Here is an 18,964-nt window from a genome sequence, read left to right as displayed (position 1 = left end):
GGGTCCTGTCCGGGTGGCCTGAGCACTGCCCTAGTCCTGAGTTTCAGAGTTTCTGGTCCAAAAGGAACGAACTGTCCCTTTCTCAGGGTTGTCTGCTTTGGGGAAACAGAGTTGTCATTCCCACCTCAATGAGGACTAGGGTCTTAGAATCCCTCCACGAGGGTCATCCTGGCATTGTTCGTATGAAGGCTCTTGCACGCAGCCACTTGTGGTGGCCTGGTTTAGATAAAGATATTGAGGCTAAGGTACACGCATGCCACCTGTGCCAACGATCTTGCCCAGAGATGCCCCAAGCTCCTGTGCATAGATGGGAGGAAACACAGTCCCCATGGTCTAGGGTGCACATTGACTACGCTGGGCCCTTTCAGGGCCAGTTCTTCTTGGTCCTTGTTGACAGCCATTCAAAATGGCTTGAGGTTGTGCCTGTCTCATCCACCACCACTGCAAAGACTATTCAGGTACTGAGGGGGATTTTTGCTGCACACGGGCTGCCAGATGTCATTGTGTCCACAACGGCCCTCAATTCACCTCCTCCGAATTCCAAGCTTTCTTACAGGCAAACCTGATTCGTCATGCCACGTCTGCGCCTTTTCACCCGTCCACCAACGGTATGGCTGAACGCATGGTGCGCATCGCAAAGGACGCCTTGAAGAGACTCACCTACGGGGACTGGCATCACAGGTTGGCTGACTTTCTCCTTTCTTATCGCACCACACCGTCCACTTCTACAGGGAGAAGTCCAGCTGAACTTCGTTGGGGGCGCCAACTTACTACTAGACTTGACCGGTTGCATCCGGACAGACTGCCTTCATCTACCTCACATCCTGGGGCACCTAGACAACTACTTGTGGGTGCCCCGGTTTGGGCTCGCAATTACGGGCCTGGTCATACATGGGTCCCCGCTTCTGTTTCCAGGGTCACAGGTCCTCTCTCCTACGAGGTAGCCCTGGACAACGGTCGTGTCCTGCGTCGGCACATCGACCAACTCCGCTCTAGGCGGGACTTTTCTGATGAGACTCCTGGGTCTTTTCCAGGGGGGGAGGGGGACCCTTTGGAGCAAAGGGAAGGGCAAGAGCTACTGCCCATCTCCACTGAGGGAGCCACAAACGGCCCATCCCAAGATTCCGCAATTGCTCCGAAAAGGAAGTCATGGAGCTTACCCACACAACAGGCACTCACGCCTACTCCAGCCAGGGAGTCACCCCGGGGGCATACTCACTTTCCACACACATCACACAGCACTCCAGCAACAGAGGATACCCGGGGGCATCCCAACAAATCATTCCCCGCAAGAGAGCTGGCACACAATTCCCAAGGTTGGCCTGACCTTACCCCAAATCCTACAGGGGGTCAAACATACACAGAGCTAGTCGAGGAGCCAAGTCCCGACTACAACAACCCTAGCACAAATCAGGGAACACCTGAGTTTTGGGAAAGTACAGAAACCCACACGAGCCCGAGCACAGAATGGGGTTCAGGGAATGGACAGCCTCCTGACAGGTCTTGGACTGACCTAGGAGGTTCTACAGAGACGCCCAGCAGTGGCTATCACTTCAAGGGGCCTGAGGGTCTACAGCTAGGTAGGACAACCAGGTCACAAAGCAACAGAAGCCCTGGCCTGACGAGCCCGGTGGGCAAGCAAGCAGGCCAGGCATCGGGGCACAGTCCTTGGAAGACACCAGGGCACAATAGAGAGAACAGGCTCACGCCTCCCTCCAGTCAGGGGACTTATGCCAGTAACCCAGAGCTAAGAAGGTCACAGAGAGCAAAGAAATCTCCTAAGTACCTAGAAGATTACATAACATTGCTGGCAAGGCAAAAGCCAGTAAACAGTGGGAGCACTGGGGAGCAAATTGTCGTATAAAATAAATGTTGTATGTTGGTAGTAGTTTTAGCCCGGGGGAAAGGGGTGTTATGTCCCGAGCCTTGCAAACGGCTCGGGCGTTTGCAGGCAGTCCCGGGCAGGTGCAAAGCTGCCCGGGACCAGACAGGCTGTCGCCAGCGCCGTGCGCATGCGCGGGTGCTGGCGCGGGAAAAGTAACCCATTTACCCGGGAGTTGCCTATATAAGAGGCTGCGAGGCGTTTGGGCGAGGCTGAAGCCATCTTCCTGTAAGCTGAACGCTGAATAAAAGAAACTGAGAACTCCAGCTGCTTCTCGTGTCTGTTTCCCGCCACGGACTCAACAGTGACCTTTGCACATTTGCTATGCATTTCCTCTATCTTTTCATCCAAGTCATTAAGAAAAGTGTGACAATGCTCAAGTCCTGCACTGAAACTAGTTTGCACTCCACTTCATACCACTCTCTGGTTTAACATTCTTTGATTATAATAGTCAAGCCAATTTGTTTCAGTTTTCTAGGCAACACACTTCAGAGTCATATACTATATTTCCCGACTTATTTACTGCATTAAAGTGATACCAAACATTGTGGAACATCACACTATTTTTCTTAATTCCTTACAGCAAGTCACTTCATTTTTCATAGTATGCAAGATTTTAATTTCCCTCTGACATACCCAAAGTTTTTAATGTGCCTGCAATATTCTCATGTACATACTGTTGTGAAGAAAATTTACTCTTATTTTGAGAACTAAAGATGTTTTTGGAGGAGAAGATAAACGTTTTCAAGGAAAAAAACAAAGTCTAGTTGCCTTTTGAAAAGCACCTTTGGGACACTCTTATTTTGATGAGTGAAATGCCAGAGTTTTTAAATTCAGCACATTTTACTCACTGACCATTTATTCTGAGCTAAGAATTACATTTTTAATGTGTCCTATAATGCCTGCATGTCAATTATGCGTAGCATAGTAATTTGTTTAAATAGCTTTGTTACAACCATCTACCAAAAGGCACCGTAGGGAGACATCCAATCACACATATATTTAAAATGCAGTAATAACAACAGCATGACCAGAAGAAAAACACTCCAGAGCTATATTGGAGCAAGGAAATTTATCCAACAGAAGAGGATCTACATCTCATGCACTTATTATATAAATTAACATTAGCATTGGCATATACTGTATGTAAGTGCTGTATATATAAGATGCACCTGATTGAGTCAACAATTTAGGGGTTGAAATAAGTATTTGTTCCTATTCATGCGCAGTTACAAAATATTTTCATGGGTCAGACAAATAAATATTTGCATACTGTTTCCCAATCAGTCACACACAAAGATTCCTCTTTCTGAAATACAGCGTAATGCAGCTGCTTTCATATGTATTTTACCGGGAAGCCTATCAGGGTTTGCTGTATCTAGTAAGAGTTTGCATGTCTTTATTTCCATGCATGACTATTATGGCATATCATAATAACATTGTCTCAAGGGAAGTACACAAATGTTGGTCATTAGCTGCAAGCCATTTCCTCAATTTTTGGACAATGACAGATGGAAGGTGTTAATACTAATAACTGAAGTCATAGGAAATGAATACCCAGGAGTCAATTGTTTAGCAGCTTCCTATATATGAGGTAAAATAAGTCTTTTCCTAACAGAGGAACCATCTGGCATCTTCTGCACAAAAAAGTTATACTGTACACAAGAGCGGTAGTGGCACAGTGGTTAGAATGCAATATTGCAGGCTAACTTTGCCGACTGCCAGCAGTTCGATTCTGACCGGCTCAAAATTGACTCGGGCTTCCATCCTTCCGAGGTCAGTAAAATGAGGACCCAGATTGCTGAGGGAAATACGCTGACTGCTTAAAGAACGCTGTAAAGCACTATGAAGTAATATATAAGGCTAAGTACTATTGCTATTGCTGTACACATAGTTAAGGACAATTCTCTGTAACTTACCTTACTCTTCATATAAATCAGTTACCCCATCTTGTACTACAGGACTGTTAGATTTATTTTTTTTAATAATTTTTTATTTTTCCAAACTCTCCCCCATACATATACCGTAATACTTATCAGATATTAACATACATTACCTCCACACTCACATACAGATACTTTTAACAAAATGAAATAAATACATACACATAACTTTGGTGTTGCTCGCCCATTTCACCGTATCCACACTCCTTCTTCTTTACCTTCTTTCTCCCTTTCTTCTCTTCCCTACTTCCCTCTTCTTCCTCTCCTCTCCTTCACCACTCTCCTCCCCTTTCCTCTTCCTCCAGCCTTCCTACTTCCTTCTCCCCTCCTTTACTCTTTTCTCTCTGCTCTCCTTTCTTCATCCCTCTTCAGATACAATTCAGGGTAATGCAGGACTGTTAGATTGAACAATCCTAGCATGAAATCAGTGTCTCACTTCAATAAAGTTAAATTTTACTCAATAAATTATTATTTATTAGAAATGTATGTTGACTCATATAGCAGTAGAGATCTCCCATTAAGATATGTGAATTTCTGCAAAGACCAGAGCTTTGATTCCACACCTACACTACACTCTCACAAGTCTTTCCTTGTGTTAATTAGCTTAGCACTCCTTGGAACATGTCCAAGTTCTCTTTATATCATAAATATTTTATAGGTTTCAGGAAATTTAATTTACAAACAACATAGTGTTCTATTAGAGACTTCAATGTTGCTGTTACTTCCTTCTTGACAGCTTATAGTCTTATTATCAGCTCTATTTTCAGCTTCCCGTCCCATTTATCCTCCACACAGTTCTTTTGTTTGCAATGTTGTGACATCACCATTGTCCATACTTCTCCCTGCTATAAATTCTCCCACTTATATTCCATAATGCTTACACAGCATTAAATTGGAATCAGTGAATATCGACATTATGTTAAGAGCTCAATGGCTCTGATGCAAAACTAGCAATACACATAGACGTATATATTATGCAGATGATTCATTCCATTGTTTCAATATTACTCAAGGCTTTGGCCAAAGTGCAACTCACGTTATAGGGTGTAAGCAAGCAGGCAATCTAAAGGGTATCTGGGAACTATCTGAAGCAGTGACTTTTATTACATGAATATTGTACTCAGGTCTATGGGACACACCTTTGGCTATTTTATCATGTACACAGCAAAATATTTGGTTCATTGTCAACCTCCCCTCCCCCACCCCAATATCCACTTCTTTTTCATTCACAAAGAGAAAGGATTTTCCCTTCCTTCACATCAGGACTGATCCACTCTCCTATACTTTAATCATCAACCTTGGGGAGCCTGTCTATCATATCCTTCCAGTTCCCATTTCATGGTACTCAGATGCATATATTTAGTTACTATTGATTTATTTTTTATGCCTACCATTTCCCCTACAAAAAAGCAATAAAATAATTAAAATATTACAACATTAAAACTACGAAGATTAAAACATTAATAAAATAGTTATTAAAAACTGTACTAAGAGAGCTAAGAGCCTGGAGCCAAAACTCTGTTCACATTATAGCTAAGCAGAATTTGAATTTGGTGTAGAGCAAATATGAGTACACAGCAGACTTACAAAAAAACACCTACATTTGCAGGTGAGCACAATGCAACTAAAGGAAAAACCTAGATTAAGTTAGGCATGTTGATATGGCATATAAGAATTCTGTGATAAATTTAACAACGGTATATATGTGTAGAGTTTTGTTTCTACAGTTCCTGCAGTCAAGAAAGAATGCAATCTCATACAAAAGAGCCTGAAAGCAAGAGAGAATCATACCTAGTAAAGGATAGCACTCAGACATGATGTCTACAATCTATATAAACATAGAGTTTTTAGTGTTCATATGAAAGTTGGTAGATCATTTTATTTCAGTAGAAGAGGCAGAGACTGCATTGCATTTTTCAAACTTAATCAGTTTTTCCTTCAGTTTGTTTGGTTAATGTTCCCTGCGCTGAGCAAACTTGAGTCAGAGTGCAATATCAGCTAGTTTTCCTTACAAGGTCATACATACTATTAGCCATTTCCTATCTGTTCTGATTTAAGGACACTAGCACTAGTATAGTTCCTAAGCGGTATATAAGTCTCATAAATAAATAAATAAATAAATAAATAAATAAATAAATATAACACATGTGTCAAGGAAAATACATATAGAAAGCATTCCTTTCCAGAGAATGTAAAAAAAAAACTGTACAAAAAAATTATAACGTTCTTTGATAAAACCCTAAAAATCAATGACTCTTTGAACTAGAATGAACCATATTGAACAAACTGGAGAGTGCAAACCAAAAAAAGATGATAGATCTATCATCTGTTGCCTCGTCTTGACACACAATCAACTGAATCAAACTCACCACGTCAGGAACGAAGAACTTTCAATTTTATTTAGTAAAGTAATGAATTAAAGTCAGCACTGACAACCATTGCACTCATGGCCTCTTTATACAGTTAACAAAAGACCCCGCCTAACCCACACCCATTCTACCGCCCATGCGCCACCACCCTCATCCGGACCGCCCAACGCCCATATATGGCAATACATCCGATTACCATGACCTGTAGCAGCTTCCCCCTAACGCATCCCGACGCCGCGGCCGCTTCCCGACGCTTCGGCCACTTCCCGATGCTTCTGCAGCCTACCAGCCTCCATTAGTAAACGCAGCTTCCGTTTAATGTCCTCACAGTCAGGGTTACTGACTGCGCATGCAGTATGCCGTCCAGGGTATTCTTTACGCATGTGCGGCTCCGGCATCTCCAGCTGAGCGTTGGAACGGCTTCTGCGCATGCGCGCCGGCCAGCTGGATGTCGGGTCGGTGTGAGCGTTGGAGCAGCTCCTGCGCATGCGCGCCGATCAGCCGGATGTCGGGCCGGTCGGACGCCGTTCCATGCAGTAGAGGCTTCGCTGAGGTACGTAAGCCGGACGGCCTCTACTACGGCCCGACATACTGCCCCCCTTTCACCAGGGCTCCCCCTAGGAAAAAGAGAAGATATGTTATATCGTTTCTTTCGCCCCCACCCTTCCAACCTCCTCTGTCCTACTTGGCTTCGGTTTCTCAGGATTGTGAACATGGAATTGTTTAACTAATCAAGGGGCCCTTACGTCATCTACCCGTACCCACGTAGCGTCAGATAAAGGGTAACCCTTCCACCTAATCAAATAATACAATTTATTTCTCTTAATACAGGAGTCGAGTATTTCCTGTACCTCATAATCACCATCACCAACAGGGCCTGGTTCAGTTTCTTTTTGATACATATAAACTGGCTTTATCAAGCTGCAATGAAACACCGGATGTACTTTCCCCAACATCCGGGGTAGCTGCAATTGTACAGTGACTGGATTAACGATCTTAACAATCTTAAATGGGCCAATGTATTTAGGTCCTAATTTTCTGCATGGAACTTTCAGCTTCAGATATTTGGTGGACAAATAAACAAATTGACCCACAACGAACGGTTTGCAGGGCTGCCGTTTTTTGTCTGCCTGCTCTTTCATTTTTCGCCCATATTCTACCAGCGCTGTTTTTACAGCCGTCCATGCTCCGGAAACCCTTTGGACCCATTCTTGTGGAATATATCGCTGCGTCTCCATATTCTGACACTCCGGTATGGGAACAAAATCTTTCCCGGACACTATCTTAAATGGTGTATAACCTGTACTAGCGTGCATCGCGTTGTTGTACGCCACTTCGGCAAACACCAACAGGTCTGCCCAATTAGTTTGCTGGTAGGACGCATAGCTTCTCAAATACCGCTCTACTGCTGCGTTAGCCCGTTCCGCGGCTCCATTGGTGGCAGGGTGGTACGCAGTGCTAAGCCCCTGTGACGACCCTAACAAGGCGGTGAAGCCTTTCCAGAACCGTGCGGTAAACTGAACCCCCCGATCTGATATTATCCGCCGGGGAGCCCCATGAATGCGGTATACATGTGTCAGGAACATGTGGGCCAATTTTTGTGCAGTTGGCAACTTCCTACATGGAACGAAATGTGCTTGTTTTGAGAACAAATCGATTACCGTCCAAATTACCGTATATCCCTTACTCCTCGGAAGTTCCACAATGAAATCCATGGCGATATCCTGCCATGGATGTTCCGGATCAGCCACTGACTGCAGATACCCCACTGGCTTTCCTGGTCTAGATTTGCATGTAGCACATACAGGACATGATTTCACATGGTGTTCTACATCCTTTCGTAAAGTAGGCCACCAAAATTGGCGCCTGATCAAGTGTAACGTTTTAACAAATCCGAAATGTCCCGCCAGTTTTGCATCATGACATCGCTGAAGAACCTTGGACCTCAACTCCAGTGGTACATATAATTTCACTCCGTACCACGCCAACCCGTCCCTATGAGTCAACAAATTACTATGTTCCTTGTACCACGGGTTCTGCGATACTGCTGCCCTTAACTCTACTTCAATATTTCCTATATCAGAACGGGTGCTTACCCTACCTACTCCCTGTGTATATGGTGGTAATATAGCCTGTATCAGCTCCTCCCTTTGGCTCTCGTACTGGGGCAATCTAGATAAAGCGTCCACCAAGAAATTACGAACCCCAGGAACGTATTTAAGCTGGAATGTAAATCGTTTAAAGTATTGCGCCCATCTCACATGTTTCGGGGCTAAACGTCGGGGCGATTGCAGTACCGCTAAATTTTTATGGTCCGTCCATATTTCTATCTCCCATTTAGCCCCTTCCAAAAGATGTCGCCACGTTACCAAGGCCCATTTGATAGCAAAGGCCTCCTTCCCCCATATCGCCCATCTCCTCTCCGTCTCGGTTAATTTGCGTGAGGTATACGCACAGGGCTATAACTCGCCGTTGTTGTTTCGCTGTAATAACACAGCCCCCACCGCGACATCACTTGCGTCTGCCTGGACGATGTACTGTTTATCGGGATCTGGATGCATGAGGATGGGCTCTTTGGCAAACAAAGCTTTTAAATGTTCAAACGCGGCCTGACTTTCCCTGGACCAAACCAATGCCTGGCTAGGTCGTGCCTTTACAGGAGAATTCCGTGTTTTCAATAATTCCATAAGTGGCAAGGCCACCTGTGCAAAATCAGGAACGAACTGCCTGTAAAAATTCGCGAACCCCAGAAAGCTCTGCAATTGGCGTCTCATCCTGAGAGCCTGCCACTCAAGTACTGCTTTCACCTTTGCCGGATCCATTTCTATCCCTGAGGCAGATATTCTGTACCCTAAATATTCAATACGGGTCTTGTGAAACTCACATTTTGAGAGTTTCACGAACAATTGGGCCTGGAGGAGTTTGTGTAAGACCTCCCTAACCACCCGTATATGCTCTTCCATTGTCTTAGAATATATCAAAATATCATCAAGGTATACCAACACCCCGCGATATAAATGTTCGTGCAATACCGCATTAATGGTTTGCATAAATACTGCAGTTGCTCCTTTTAATCCAAACGGCATGACAGTGAATTGGAAGCTCCCTAAAGGACAGTTAAACGCGGTCTTCCATTCATCTCCTGGTTTTATGCGGATGCGATAGTATGCTTCCCTGAGATCAAGTTTAGTAAATATCCATCCTTGGGATAGGTGAGTTAACATGTCTTTCAATAAAGGTAATGGGTACATGTTTGCAGTGCATACCGCATTCAACCCCCTAAAATCCATGCAAAGCCTCAGTCCTCCATCCTTCTTTCCCTGAAATATCACAGGAGCCGACCGGGCTGGCTGTATAAAGCCACGCCCCAAGTTTTTATCAATATACCTTCTTAGTTCCTCCAACTCCTTGGGAGACATAGGGTACATCCGGGGTTTTGGCAATTTTGCCCCCGGTATGATATCTATCGTACAATCGGTAGAGCGGTGTGGCGGAAACGCATCACACTCCCGCTCACTAAACACGTCCCTCAAATCTTCATATTCCACAGGGAACAATCATTTATTTTCACTAGCTTCCACCGCCACCTTGATCCTTTCTTTACCTAATGGCTTGGCAGGTGGTGATTGTATATATGGCTTCTCCTGAGCCTTGTCCGGAGGCCGGGGACCTACAACTAATCTCATACGGCGGTATCCACCCGCCCACCAGATAACCGGTTGCCATTTGTCAAGCCAGGCCAACCCCAAGATCACTTCCTCGGTCATTGAGGGAATTACAATAAAACGTACTAACTCCCAATGATCCCTCATCTCTAGCCGTACCAGTTCAGTTACTTGAGAAACAGGCGCCCCGCCTAGCAAGGATCCATCCACCTGTTCGAAATTGATCGGTCGGGACAACTTGATCAATTGAAGGCCCAACTCATCTGCCACTTTCCTACTAATTAAACACCTGGTACACCCCGAATCTATTAACGCTTTACACGCTATGCGTTGGCCAGATTTACAATTGGTCAGGAAGATTGGTATAGTGAATGGTACCACTGGACTACTTACCATGGGATCCTGTTCCGGATCTTCCCGATCATACTTGTCAGACACCACCTCTGAGGTTGACACCGCCACTGTCGGTGAAGGCCCATAGGGTGTGCTGCTTTCATCCTGCAAAGCTCTCATTTGATCCGTTCCCCGAAACGGCGTGGCCTCCTGTCTTCTTGTCGCTAGACTGGACTGTCCTGAAGACATTTCCCGTCCGGATGATATTGGACACTGGGCCACCCTGTGACCCGGCTTATTACATCTGAAACAGCGGAATATTCCCCTTGGCGCTCCCGGTGGAACTGGTTGTGCTGGAACTCCCAAAGCCCTCGGCTTACTGGTTGATTGCTGAGTGGATGCCGGAAGGAGAGCGGGTGCACCTGGCCATATCTCCTGCAACCCAGCATAGAGTTCGGTAGCCGTCTTATACACTCGTGTAGACGAGCCGGCACCCCCCTCACTAGACAAGCCTGACGGAGCTCCACATCAAGTCCATACCGGAAGTGATGCACCAGCAATTTCTCAGGCCAAGATCTTAATCGGCCTGCCACCCGCTGGAATTCCCTAATAAACTCCCTTACCGGTCTTCCTCCCTGTCTCAAAGTTACTATCTCTGCCTCCGCTCTCTGGGCCCTAGTAGGATCCTCGAACCGAATTCTCAGGGCCTCCAGAAAAGAACCTATGTCGGTCAGCTCACTGGCGTGATCTCCAAACAGGTCTACTGCCCAGGAAGCCGCCTCACCTTGCAGATGGGCAGTCACTGCCACTACTATGGCCCACTGGGAGGTGTAATGGGCTGCAAAGCGGTCTAAATGGTTCAACACATGACCTAAAAACATGGCCAATTTGTCAGGATCACCGTCAAAGGTAATACCAAGAGACGGAGGGGTCCATGGTATACCCGTAGGCCACACCAAAGCCGGTTGGCCACCATGTTGTCCCCCAGCTATATTAGATTGTCGACCAAGATCCCCAGGTCCCAAGGGCAGGGAAACAGGTGTGGTACGGGTGGCCTGTGCGGGTCCCGTTCGCACACCTCCATGTCCCCCTTGCTTCAGCTGCGCTGTTGACACCCTCAGCTGTGGGCTAGCCAAATGGAAACCGGACGAATCAATAGGGCGCTGGGAGGCCACCCCTTGTTTGGGAAGGAACCCAGTTTCCCCAAACCTAGCCCTTAACACATCAAGGGTATACTGTCCAGGAGCGGTGGAGTAACTCCAATCTCCCTCCTCGTCACTGACCACTCTCCTTTCCCTCCAACCCACAGCAGAGTCTCTATCACCCAGCATGGACTGACGATCAACGTCCACACGTTGCAGGGTGGGACTCAGCCACCATCCAGCCGCCTGGGTCACTGCCGGCCTCTGCTTAATTCCAGGGTCCACATCCACAGCTGGCGGGATACTCTTTTCCTTCGGGCGCACTACCAGGCCCTCCACCACTGCACCGGGATCCACAGATGAGCCCTGGCCCTCAGCCTGCTCAGGAGTATCTTCAGCCAAACCGGCATCTTGCACCCCTTCCGCCATGCCGCCCTCGGTCTGCTCCACGGTTACTCCAAGAAATAAACTTAGGGAGTGCTGACTTACTGTTGCCTCGTCTTGACACACAATCAACTGAATCAAACTCACCACGTCAGGAACGAAGAACTTTCAATTTTATTTAGTAAAGTAATGAATTAAAGTCAGCACTGACAACCATTGCACTCATGGCCTCTTTATACAGTTAACAAAAGACCCCGCCTAACCCATACCCATTCTACCGCCCATGCACCACCACCCTCATCCGGACCGCCCAACGCCCATATATGGCAATACATCCGATTACCATGACCTGTAGCAGCTGCCCCCTAACGCATCCCGACGCCGCGGCCGCTTCCCGACGCTTCGGCCGCTTCCCGAGGCTTCTGCAGCCTACCAGCCTCCATTAGTAAACGCAGCTTCCGTTTAATGTCCTCACAGTCAGGGTTACCGACTGCGCATGCGGTATGCCATCCAGGGTATTCTTTACGCATGTGCGGCTCCGGCATCTCCAGCTGAGCGTCGGAACGGCTTCTGCGCATGCGCGCCGGCCAGCTGGATGTCGGGCCGGTGTGAGCGTTGGAGCAGCTCCTGCGCATGCGCGCCGATCAGCCGGATGTCGGGCCGGTCGGACGCCGTTCTATGCGGTAGAGGCTTCGCTGAGGTACGTAAGCCGGACGGCCTCTACTACGGCCCGACATCACCTTTTTTATTTGCACTCTCCAATTTTGCTTTTTCCTTATCCCTCTTTTTAATTCTTTTTTTCTTTGATTGTATTTTATTCTTTTTGGAAATTTAATAATGTTTTGAAAAAAAGAGTTTTTTTTCCTTAATTAACTTCTTGAAAGTTACTAAAGTGAAAGAACTCTACCTTTATTTTCCATTGATTTTAGAGATTTTAGTTTGAAGAGCCCTGATTTAACCTTATGCAATTTAGACTTTATGCAAAAAAAATAGTATTGTGGATCTGAACAATAAACTGAGTCAGAATTTATCCTATTAAACAGTAGTAACGAATAGTAAAGTATGCAGTGCATTTTGATAATATATACTTCATTACATACTTTGTGTTTTCATTTTATTAAGTGCAAAATAAAAAATAAAATAAAAATAGGAGGAAAAACGAAGAAAAGGAACAGAAAAAAGTGTGGGGTAGAAGGGAGAAAAGAAAGAAAAGCATTGACTTCTGATTCTTTTTAGTACAGTACAATAGGATAATAACGTTCTAGCCTCAACCATTTACTTTTACATGCTAATATGCAGCTACTATATATTACTATATACTGTATTAGCCATTTAATGCACTAGCCCAGCGGTTCTCAACCTGTGGGTCGCGACCCCTTTGGGGGTCGAATGACCCTTTCACAGGGGTCTCCTAAGACCATCGGAAAACACATTTCCGATGGTCTTAGGAACCGTGACACCGCTCCGCATACGTCTCCACATGGCCGCCATTTGCAGAGAGAGAGACAGAGAGGCACTTTCGCTTCCCTTCTCTCTCTCTCTCAGGTGGACTTACCTCCTGCAGGGCTCCTGATTGGCCCTGCGCCCTGGTGCCCTACCCCCTGGGAGATGCGCGGCCAGGGCCTCATGGCTTGGAGCCACCCGGGGAAGCCCCGGGATCCCTGCTGGGAGCAGCCCGCTGGAGGCTTTGCTGAGCAGGCCAGCCCTCCCGAAAGCTGCGGCTCAAGGGAGACCAGCCCCTGCAATCCCCAGCCAGCCTGACCATTGGACCTGCTGGCTGGGAAGGCGCGCTGGAATCCAGGCTGCTGGGAAGGAAGAAGGAGATCCAGCAAAGATAGGAGAAGAGAGCCGCCTCCTGGGGCCCAGTGCTGGTGGCGGCTTCCTTGCCCTCTGCTTCCTCCTCCTTTCTTCCTCCTGCTGCCCCCAAAGCTGCTCGGGCGGGCGCCAGGGCAAGAGGGGTGCCTGGGGGGGAGCAGCCGGGCTGGCAGAGGGGATGGTAGGGACCGCGCGGCACCAGCCCCCATCCATTGGATGGGCGGAGGGCGAGGCCAGGCAGCGCGGAGTCCCGGCCAGGGTGACTGCTTCCTCACCCTCCTCCTGCTGCCCCCAGGCAGTTCGGGTGGGTGCTGCCTCCACCGTGGCTCCATTGATGGGTGGAGGGTGAGGCTGGGCAGAGCAGAGTCCCAGCGGGGGCGGCGGCCGGGCCAGAGACGGCAGGGACCCCGATGATGCTGCCCTGTCGCTGCTGCTGGAGCCGCTGCCTCCTGTCCTGCTTCCCCTCCCCACCCGTTTGGCTGAGGACGCGGCAGCTAGGCTGGGGACAGCGGCGAGGAACCCCAACGATGCTGCCATGCCACCGCTGCTGCCGCTGGAGCCACTGCCTCCTGTCCTCCCCCTCCCCGCCCATTCGGCTGAGGATGTGGTGGCCGGGCTGGGACAGCAGCTAGGAACCCCAACGATCCTACCATGCTGCCACCGCTGCCACCAAAGCCGCTGCCTCCCGTCCTGCTCCTCCTCCCCGCCCCTTTGGCTGAGGATGTGGCGGGGCGGCAGCCGGGCCGGGGGTGGCGGCGAGGAACCCCAACGATGCTGCCGTGCTACCGCCACCACTGCCTCCTGTCCTGCTGCCCCTCCCCACCCGTTCGGCTCAGGATGCAATGGGGCGGCGGCTGGGCCGGGGGAAGCAAGGAACCCCGACGATGCTGTCGGGCCGCTGCTGCCACCGCCAGAACCACTGCTTCCCATCCTGTTCCCCCTCCCTGCCCATTCGGCTGAGGACACGCAGAGGCCGGGGGCGGTGGGGACCCCGACGATACTGCCGTAAGAGAGAGAAAGAGAGAGGGGAAAGAGAGAGAAACAGAGGTAAAGAAAGAGGAAAGAGAGATAAAAAGAGGGAGGAAACAGAGAAAGAGAAAGAGATGAAAGAGAGAAAGAGAAAGGGAGGAAAAAGAGAAAGAGAAAGAGAGGAAAGAGAGAGGAAAGAGATGAAAGAGAGAAAGAGAAAGATGGGGAGAGGAAAGAGAAAAAGAGTGGAAAGAGGGAAAGAGAAGAGAGAGAGGAAAGAGAGAGAAAGAGAGAGGAAAGTGAGAAAGAGAGAGAGAAAGAGAGAAAGAGGGAGAGGAATGGTGCTTCTCCAACCAGGCTAGGCAGAGCCGGCGGAGCGGCCTTCCTGCCCCCCCTCCCCGGCCAGCTGGATGGGGGGTTGGGGGTTACCACAACATGAGGAACTGTATTAAAGGGTCACGGCATTAGAAAGTTTGAGAACCACTGCACTAGTCATTTTTATAACAACAAACTTATCTAATCAGCAAAACCCAAAGTCAAAGTTTCATTCCCCCCCCATCTCAAGCACAAAATCCAGAAGCAGAAGTAGAAACTAAGTTGGATGTGTTCTTTTCTTTGATTAAGGCAATCAATTTGATCATTTCCATCAGTTTTTCCAACCAATCATCCATTGTAGGAATTAAGGTATTCTTCCATTTTTGTGCATAAAGAATTTTTGCTCCTGTCAACATGTATAACAACAAAGTTCTAATTATTTTTTCACGTTCTTTGTCCACTAAACCTAAAAGAATATTCGCTTTAAGAATCTTTTGCATTAAAATATGAATCTTACCCAAGTATTTCTTTTTTTTTGCTTTGTCCACCAAAGTTCTTTCTTTACATTTACATTTTCAACATTTGAAATACTTTTATACATTTTTGGCAGTTTATCTTGTGTTAAATAACAATGGTATATCATTTCATAAAATTTTTCTTTTAAATTATAATTTAATGTAAACTTTAAGCCCTTCATGCACATGTTTTCCCATTGTTCAAGCAGTATATTATACTGACCGTTCTTTGCCCATTGGATCATAAAATGCTTCAAATGTTCATTCTCCAAATTTCATTTTAATAACAGTATATGCACCTTTGCAATAATATATTCATCATTATCACACGGTACAATTTCCATTTCAATTTTTACAAGGTCAAACCAATGACTTTTTAAAATCTAATTTAAAACTTTCTTTCAATTGTAAATATGTAAACCAATGACATATATGTCATTCTGATTCCAGCTTTTCTTTGGATTTGAGAGTAGGTTCACCTTGATTAAAAAACATTACTTGACCATAAGTCCACCAGCCTGGTCTTGCCATCATTTTTTTTTTTCTAAAAAAGGCTTCCTGAATTGACATCCAAAGAGGTACTTTCAAAAGAACCTTATTTTATATTTGTTCCAAATTCTTAGGGATGCCGCATCTAGCAATGATTGTTGAAATAAAATTTATTTTAACCTTGTAGCATGGCATCCAAATGGCCCTCTAATTCAAGTAGTCTCTTGTTTGTGGAGAGCCAGCCACTCCTTCATCATGATCAAACAATAGGCATCTAAATACAACTTCAAATCTGGTAAACCCAAACCTCCTCTTTCTGTAGCATCTTGTGGTAGTTTATATTTAATTCTTGGATTTTTTTTTCTTTGCCATATGAATTTGGGAATATCCGTTTGCCATTGTTTAGATGTAATGTCAGTTATAAATATAGATAAAGTCTGAAATAAAAAGAATATCTTTGGTAGAATTGGACGAGAAGTGAAAGATTTGATAGAACCTTGGATGAGAAACATCTTGAAGGAAAAACGAAGCCCAGTTGCCTTTTGAAAAAGGACCTTTGGGTTTTTGGTGGTATATTAATCTTAATTATATAGATACTAGCCATTAAGGATAATTCAAATTATCTCATCTTAATAAGTACTTTTTGATATCATTCCACAAAGTTATTTTGAAACAATTTAGGATGTATATTTGTCAATATAACTTCAAGATATTTCATTTTTTTCTCCACCTTGAAAACTGATTTTTTTGTAGATATTTCATAATCCTGAAAAGCCATATTCTTGATGAGCATTGTTGTTTTCTGTTTATTCTGAAGCCTGTTAAAGCCCCAATGTCATTTATCTTCATCAAGTATTCTACACCAGTTTTTGGGTCTCACAAAAATATGACTAAGTTGTCAGTGAATACTCTCAATTTATAAACTTCCTTTTTAATATTTATGCCTGTTATTTTTTCATCCTAATATCCCTATTCAAAACTGTCCCTTATGTCCTTTGTTGTTTATATTGGTGCTGGAAGTTTGGAATACTGCATATTTTACTGAAATATTTTTATGAAATATTAACTATCAAAAGTCACAAGACTGTTGTGGTTTAAAAAAATCAAGTAAGTCAATTTTAGCATTATTGCTGTGGTTATGCCCTTGTAGAAAATAATGAAGATGAAGATATCAAGAATTAGTCATGATGAGAATAATGATCATAATGATAATAACGATGATGATAATAATGAAGATGAGATAAGGAAAAGCTTGACTGCTTTGGGGAAAGGTCTTCTCCACAATGTAAAGGTCCTCACCTTGTGCTACTAGTGTTGGAATTTCATCTCTTTTGAAAAAAGCTTGGACAGCAACTGCCTATTTTTTGTTCTTAATTTGGATGTTGCTTCATGTTCTGCTGATGGCATCTACCAATTTGACATTTGGCAAATTGCTTCATGTTCTGCTGATGGCATCTACCAATTTGACATTTGGCAAATTGTAGTATTTCTTATAGTTTTCAAAGTTGTCCTTACTGGCCATAATCTTGCTAGAATCACTGTGCTGTCCAGCTCTCTCTCTCACACAAACGCACAAACGCACACACACACCACAGTTGTTAGGAGTCTTTATTAACATTACTGATTTTCCTCAGCAATTCCCTTTGCCAGCACCAGTCCACTCCAATGAATTTGATAAGCTACTCAAAAGAAGCCAGCACTAGTCCACAGTGCAAAGACAAGGCAAGTCCCCAAGGCAAATCCAGAGTTCAAGAGGCACGATCCAAAGGCAAGAATCCTGATGGTTGAAGAACACACAGCAAGGAAATGGACACGTTCCTAGCATAGTTTCACTCCCCTTGCTGAGCTAAATAACTGCTTCCTGGTGCAGCCCTTCAAGAGGGGCAAGGCTGCCTCCTTGCAAGTAGCCTTGCTGATCTTTGTTGTACCTGCCTCCTCTCAGCTCTGTGTGGTCTCAGACTGGGAGAAGAAGGCAGTTCTTAATTTCCACTGACCAGCTGCAGCTTTGTGCGCTCTCTATCAGAAGCCTCTGGGCTTCCCAGCTGCAGCTCTGGCTCTCCTATCTGTAGCTCAGCCAGATGCTCATCCAGTTCCTCCTCTGTGCTCAGCCTCTCCATTCTTGGCTGATAGCCATCGGCTGCCTCCCTTTCTAACATGCCTAGGACAGGCTTATCCTCTTCTGAACTAGTGTCTGGAGAGGCATCTGGGGAAGTGTCCGTGGGGAATCATCAAAGTCACCCTTTGTTGCAATGGCCAGAAAACATTCATAGAGTTTTTTTTAGTTTTATTCATAACTAAAGTCATGCTCATAGGCATTTTATTTATTTATTACATTTATTTGCCACCTATCTCGTTGTGAAGCTATTATGGCTCTAATCCTCCAGCCAAAGAGTGATGCCTGCTCTATCTTCTCTGTGGCCATGTCTAAGACTGCAAGTGATGCTCCTGTTCCAGTTTTTATAAATGTCCTCATAGGATTTTTTAAAAAAAATTCACAAATTTTGGATTATTTTAAATAAAAGAGGAATATTAATTGTTTATGCAACTAATCCAGCATTTTAGTGTATGTCATAATGTCACCTGCTGTAGGAACTTTAAACTCTGGACTTTTAACATGAAGCTTGGGGGGCCACCTTAACTTTATATAATGAATGGACCATGTGAGTCTCTAAGTCTTGTGAGAACACATCATGTGACCGTGTACTGTAAGTTACATTACATAAATTTTGGGATTGTATGAGGCAGATTGACAGACAAAAAATTTCTTGTGGAGATACATTTTCACATATAATAAACTCATACAGTATATAATTGTAATTATATTTATTTAACCCTTTACTTTAAAAATATAAATACCAACTCCTTTCCATAATTCTCAAAATTCTTCTGCTTTGTCAAAAAAAGAATAAACAAGGGATGGTGACTAGAGTGCTAATGACCAGATGACTGCAAAGAATAGAATTCCTTCCATTCCCTAGCTTCTTCGAAAACATGCGAAACATTTTCAAGGAAAAAAACCAAGGAAGTTCAGGTGCCTTTTAGAAAAGCAGCTTTGAGACTGAATATGGTGTCAATCTAGGTCCGTTGTCGTCCCGACTGAAGAAACCAGGAATGCAGGAACGTAGTGCAAGTTAGGTTTATTA

General features: G+C 45.3%; 2 protein-coding genes across 11 annotated transcripts in view; one reads left to right on the top strand and one right to left on the bottom strand.

Moving 5' to 3' along the window:
- ATG4C (autophagy related 4C cysteine peptidase) overlaps positions 1-6,528 on the bottom strand; it is a 42,763-nt gene extending 36,235 nt beyond the window's left edge. Inside the window, exon 1 of one of the 2 annotated variants that reach the window (XM_039339081.1) lies at positions 6,391-6,528. The gene's annotated coding sequence lies outside the window, so the exon portion shown is untranslated. The remainder of the gene's footprint in view (positions 1-6,390) is intronic. The other variant, XM_039339082.1, reaches the window with a different exon arrangement.
- A 7-nt stretch (positions 6,529-6,535) lies between these two features.
- Positions 6,536-18,964, top strand: part of DOCK7 (dedicator of cytokinesis 7) — a 150,206-nt gene continuing 137,777 nt past the window's right edge. For 8 of the 9 annotated variants that reach the window (XM_039339068.1, XM_039339067.1, XM_039339066.1 and 5 more), the window contains exon 1: positions 6,536-6,747. In XM_039339068.1, coding sequence (XP_039195002.1) covers positions 6,551-6,747 — 197 coding nt within the window. In that variant the 5' untranslated portion in view covers positions 6,536-6,550. The remainder of the gene's footprint in view (positions 6,748-18,964) is intronic. The other variant, XM_039339069.1, reaches the window with a different exon arrangement.

This window comes from Crotalus tigris, unplaced genomic scaffold (assembly GCF_016545835.1).
Source record: "Crotalus tigris isolate CLP2741 ecotype Arizona unplaced genomic scaffold, ASM1654583v1 scf7180000017729.2337069, whole genome shotgun sequence".
In the NCBI taxonomy this organism is placed as follows: domain Eukaryota; kingdom Metazoa; phylum Chordata; class Lepidosauria; order Squamata; family Viperidae; genus Crotalus; species Crotalus tigris.
Note: the sequence above shows the minus strand (reverse complement) of the source record. Positions and strands in the feature narration are given on the sequence as shown.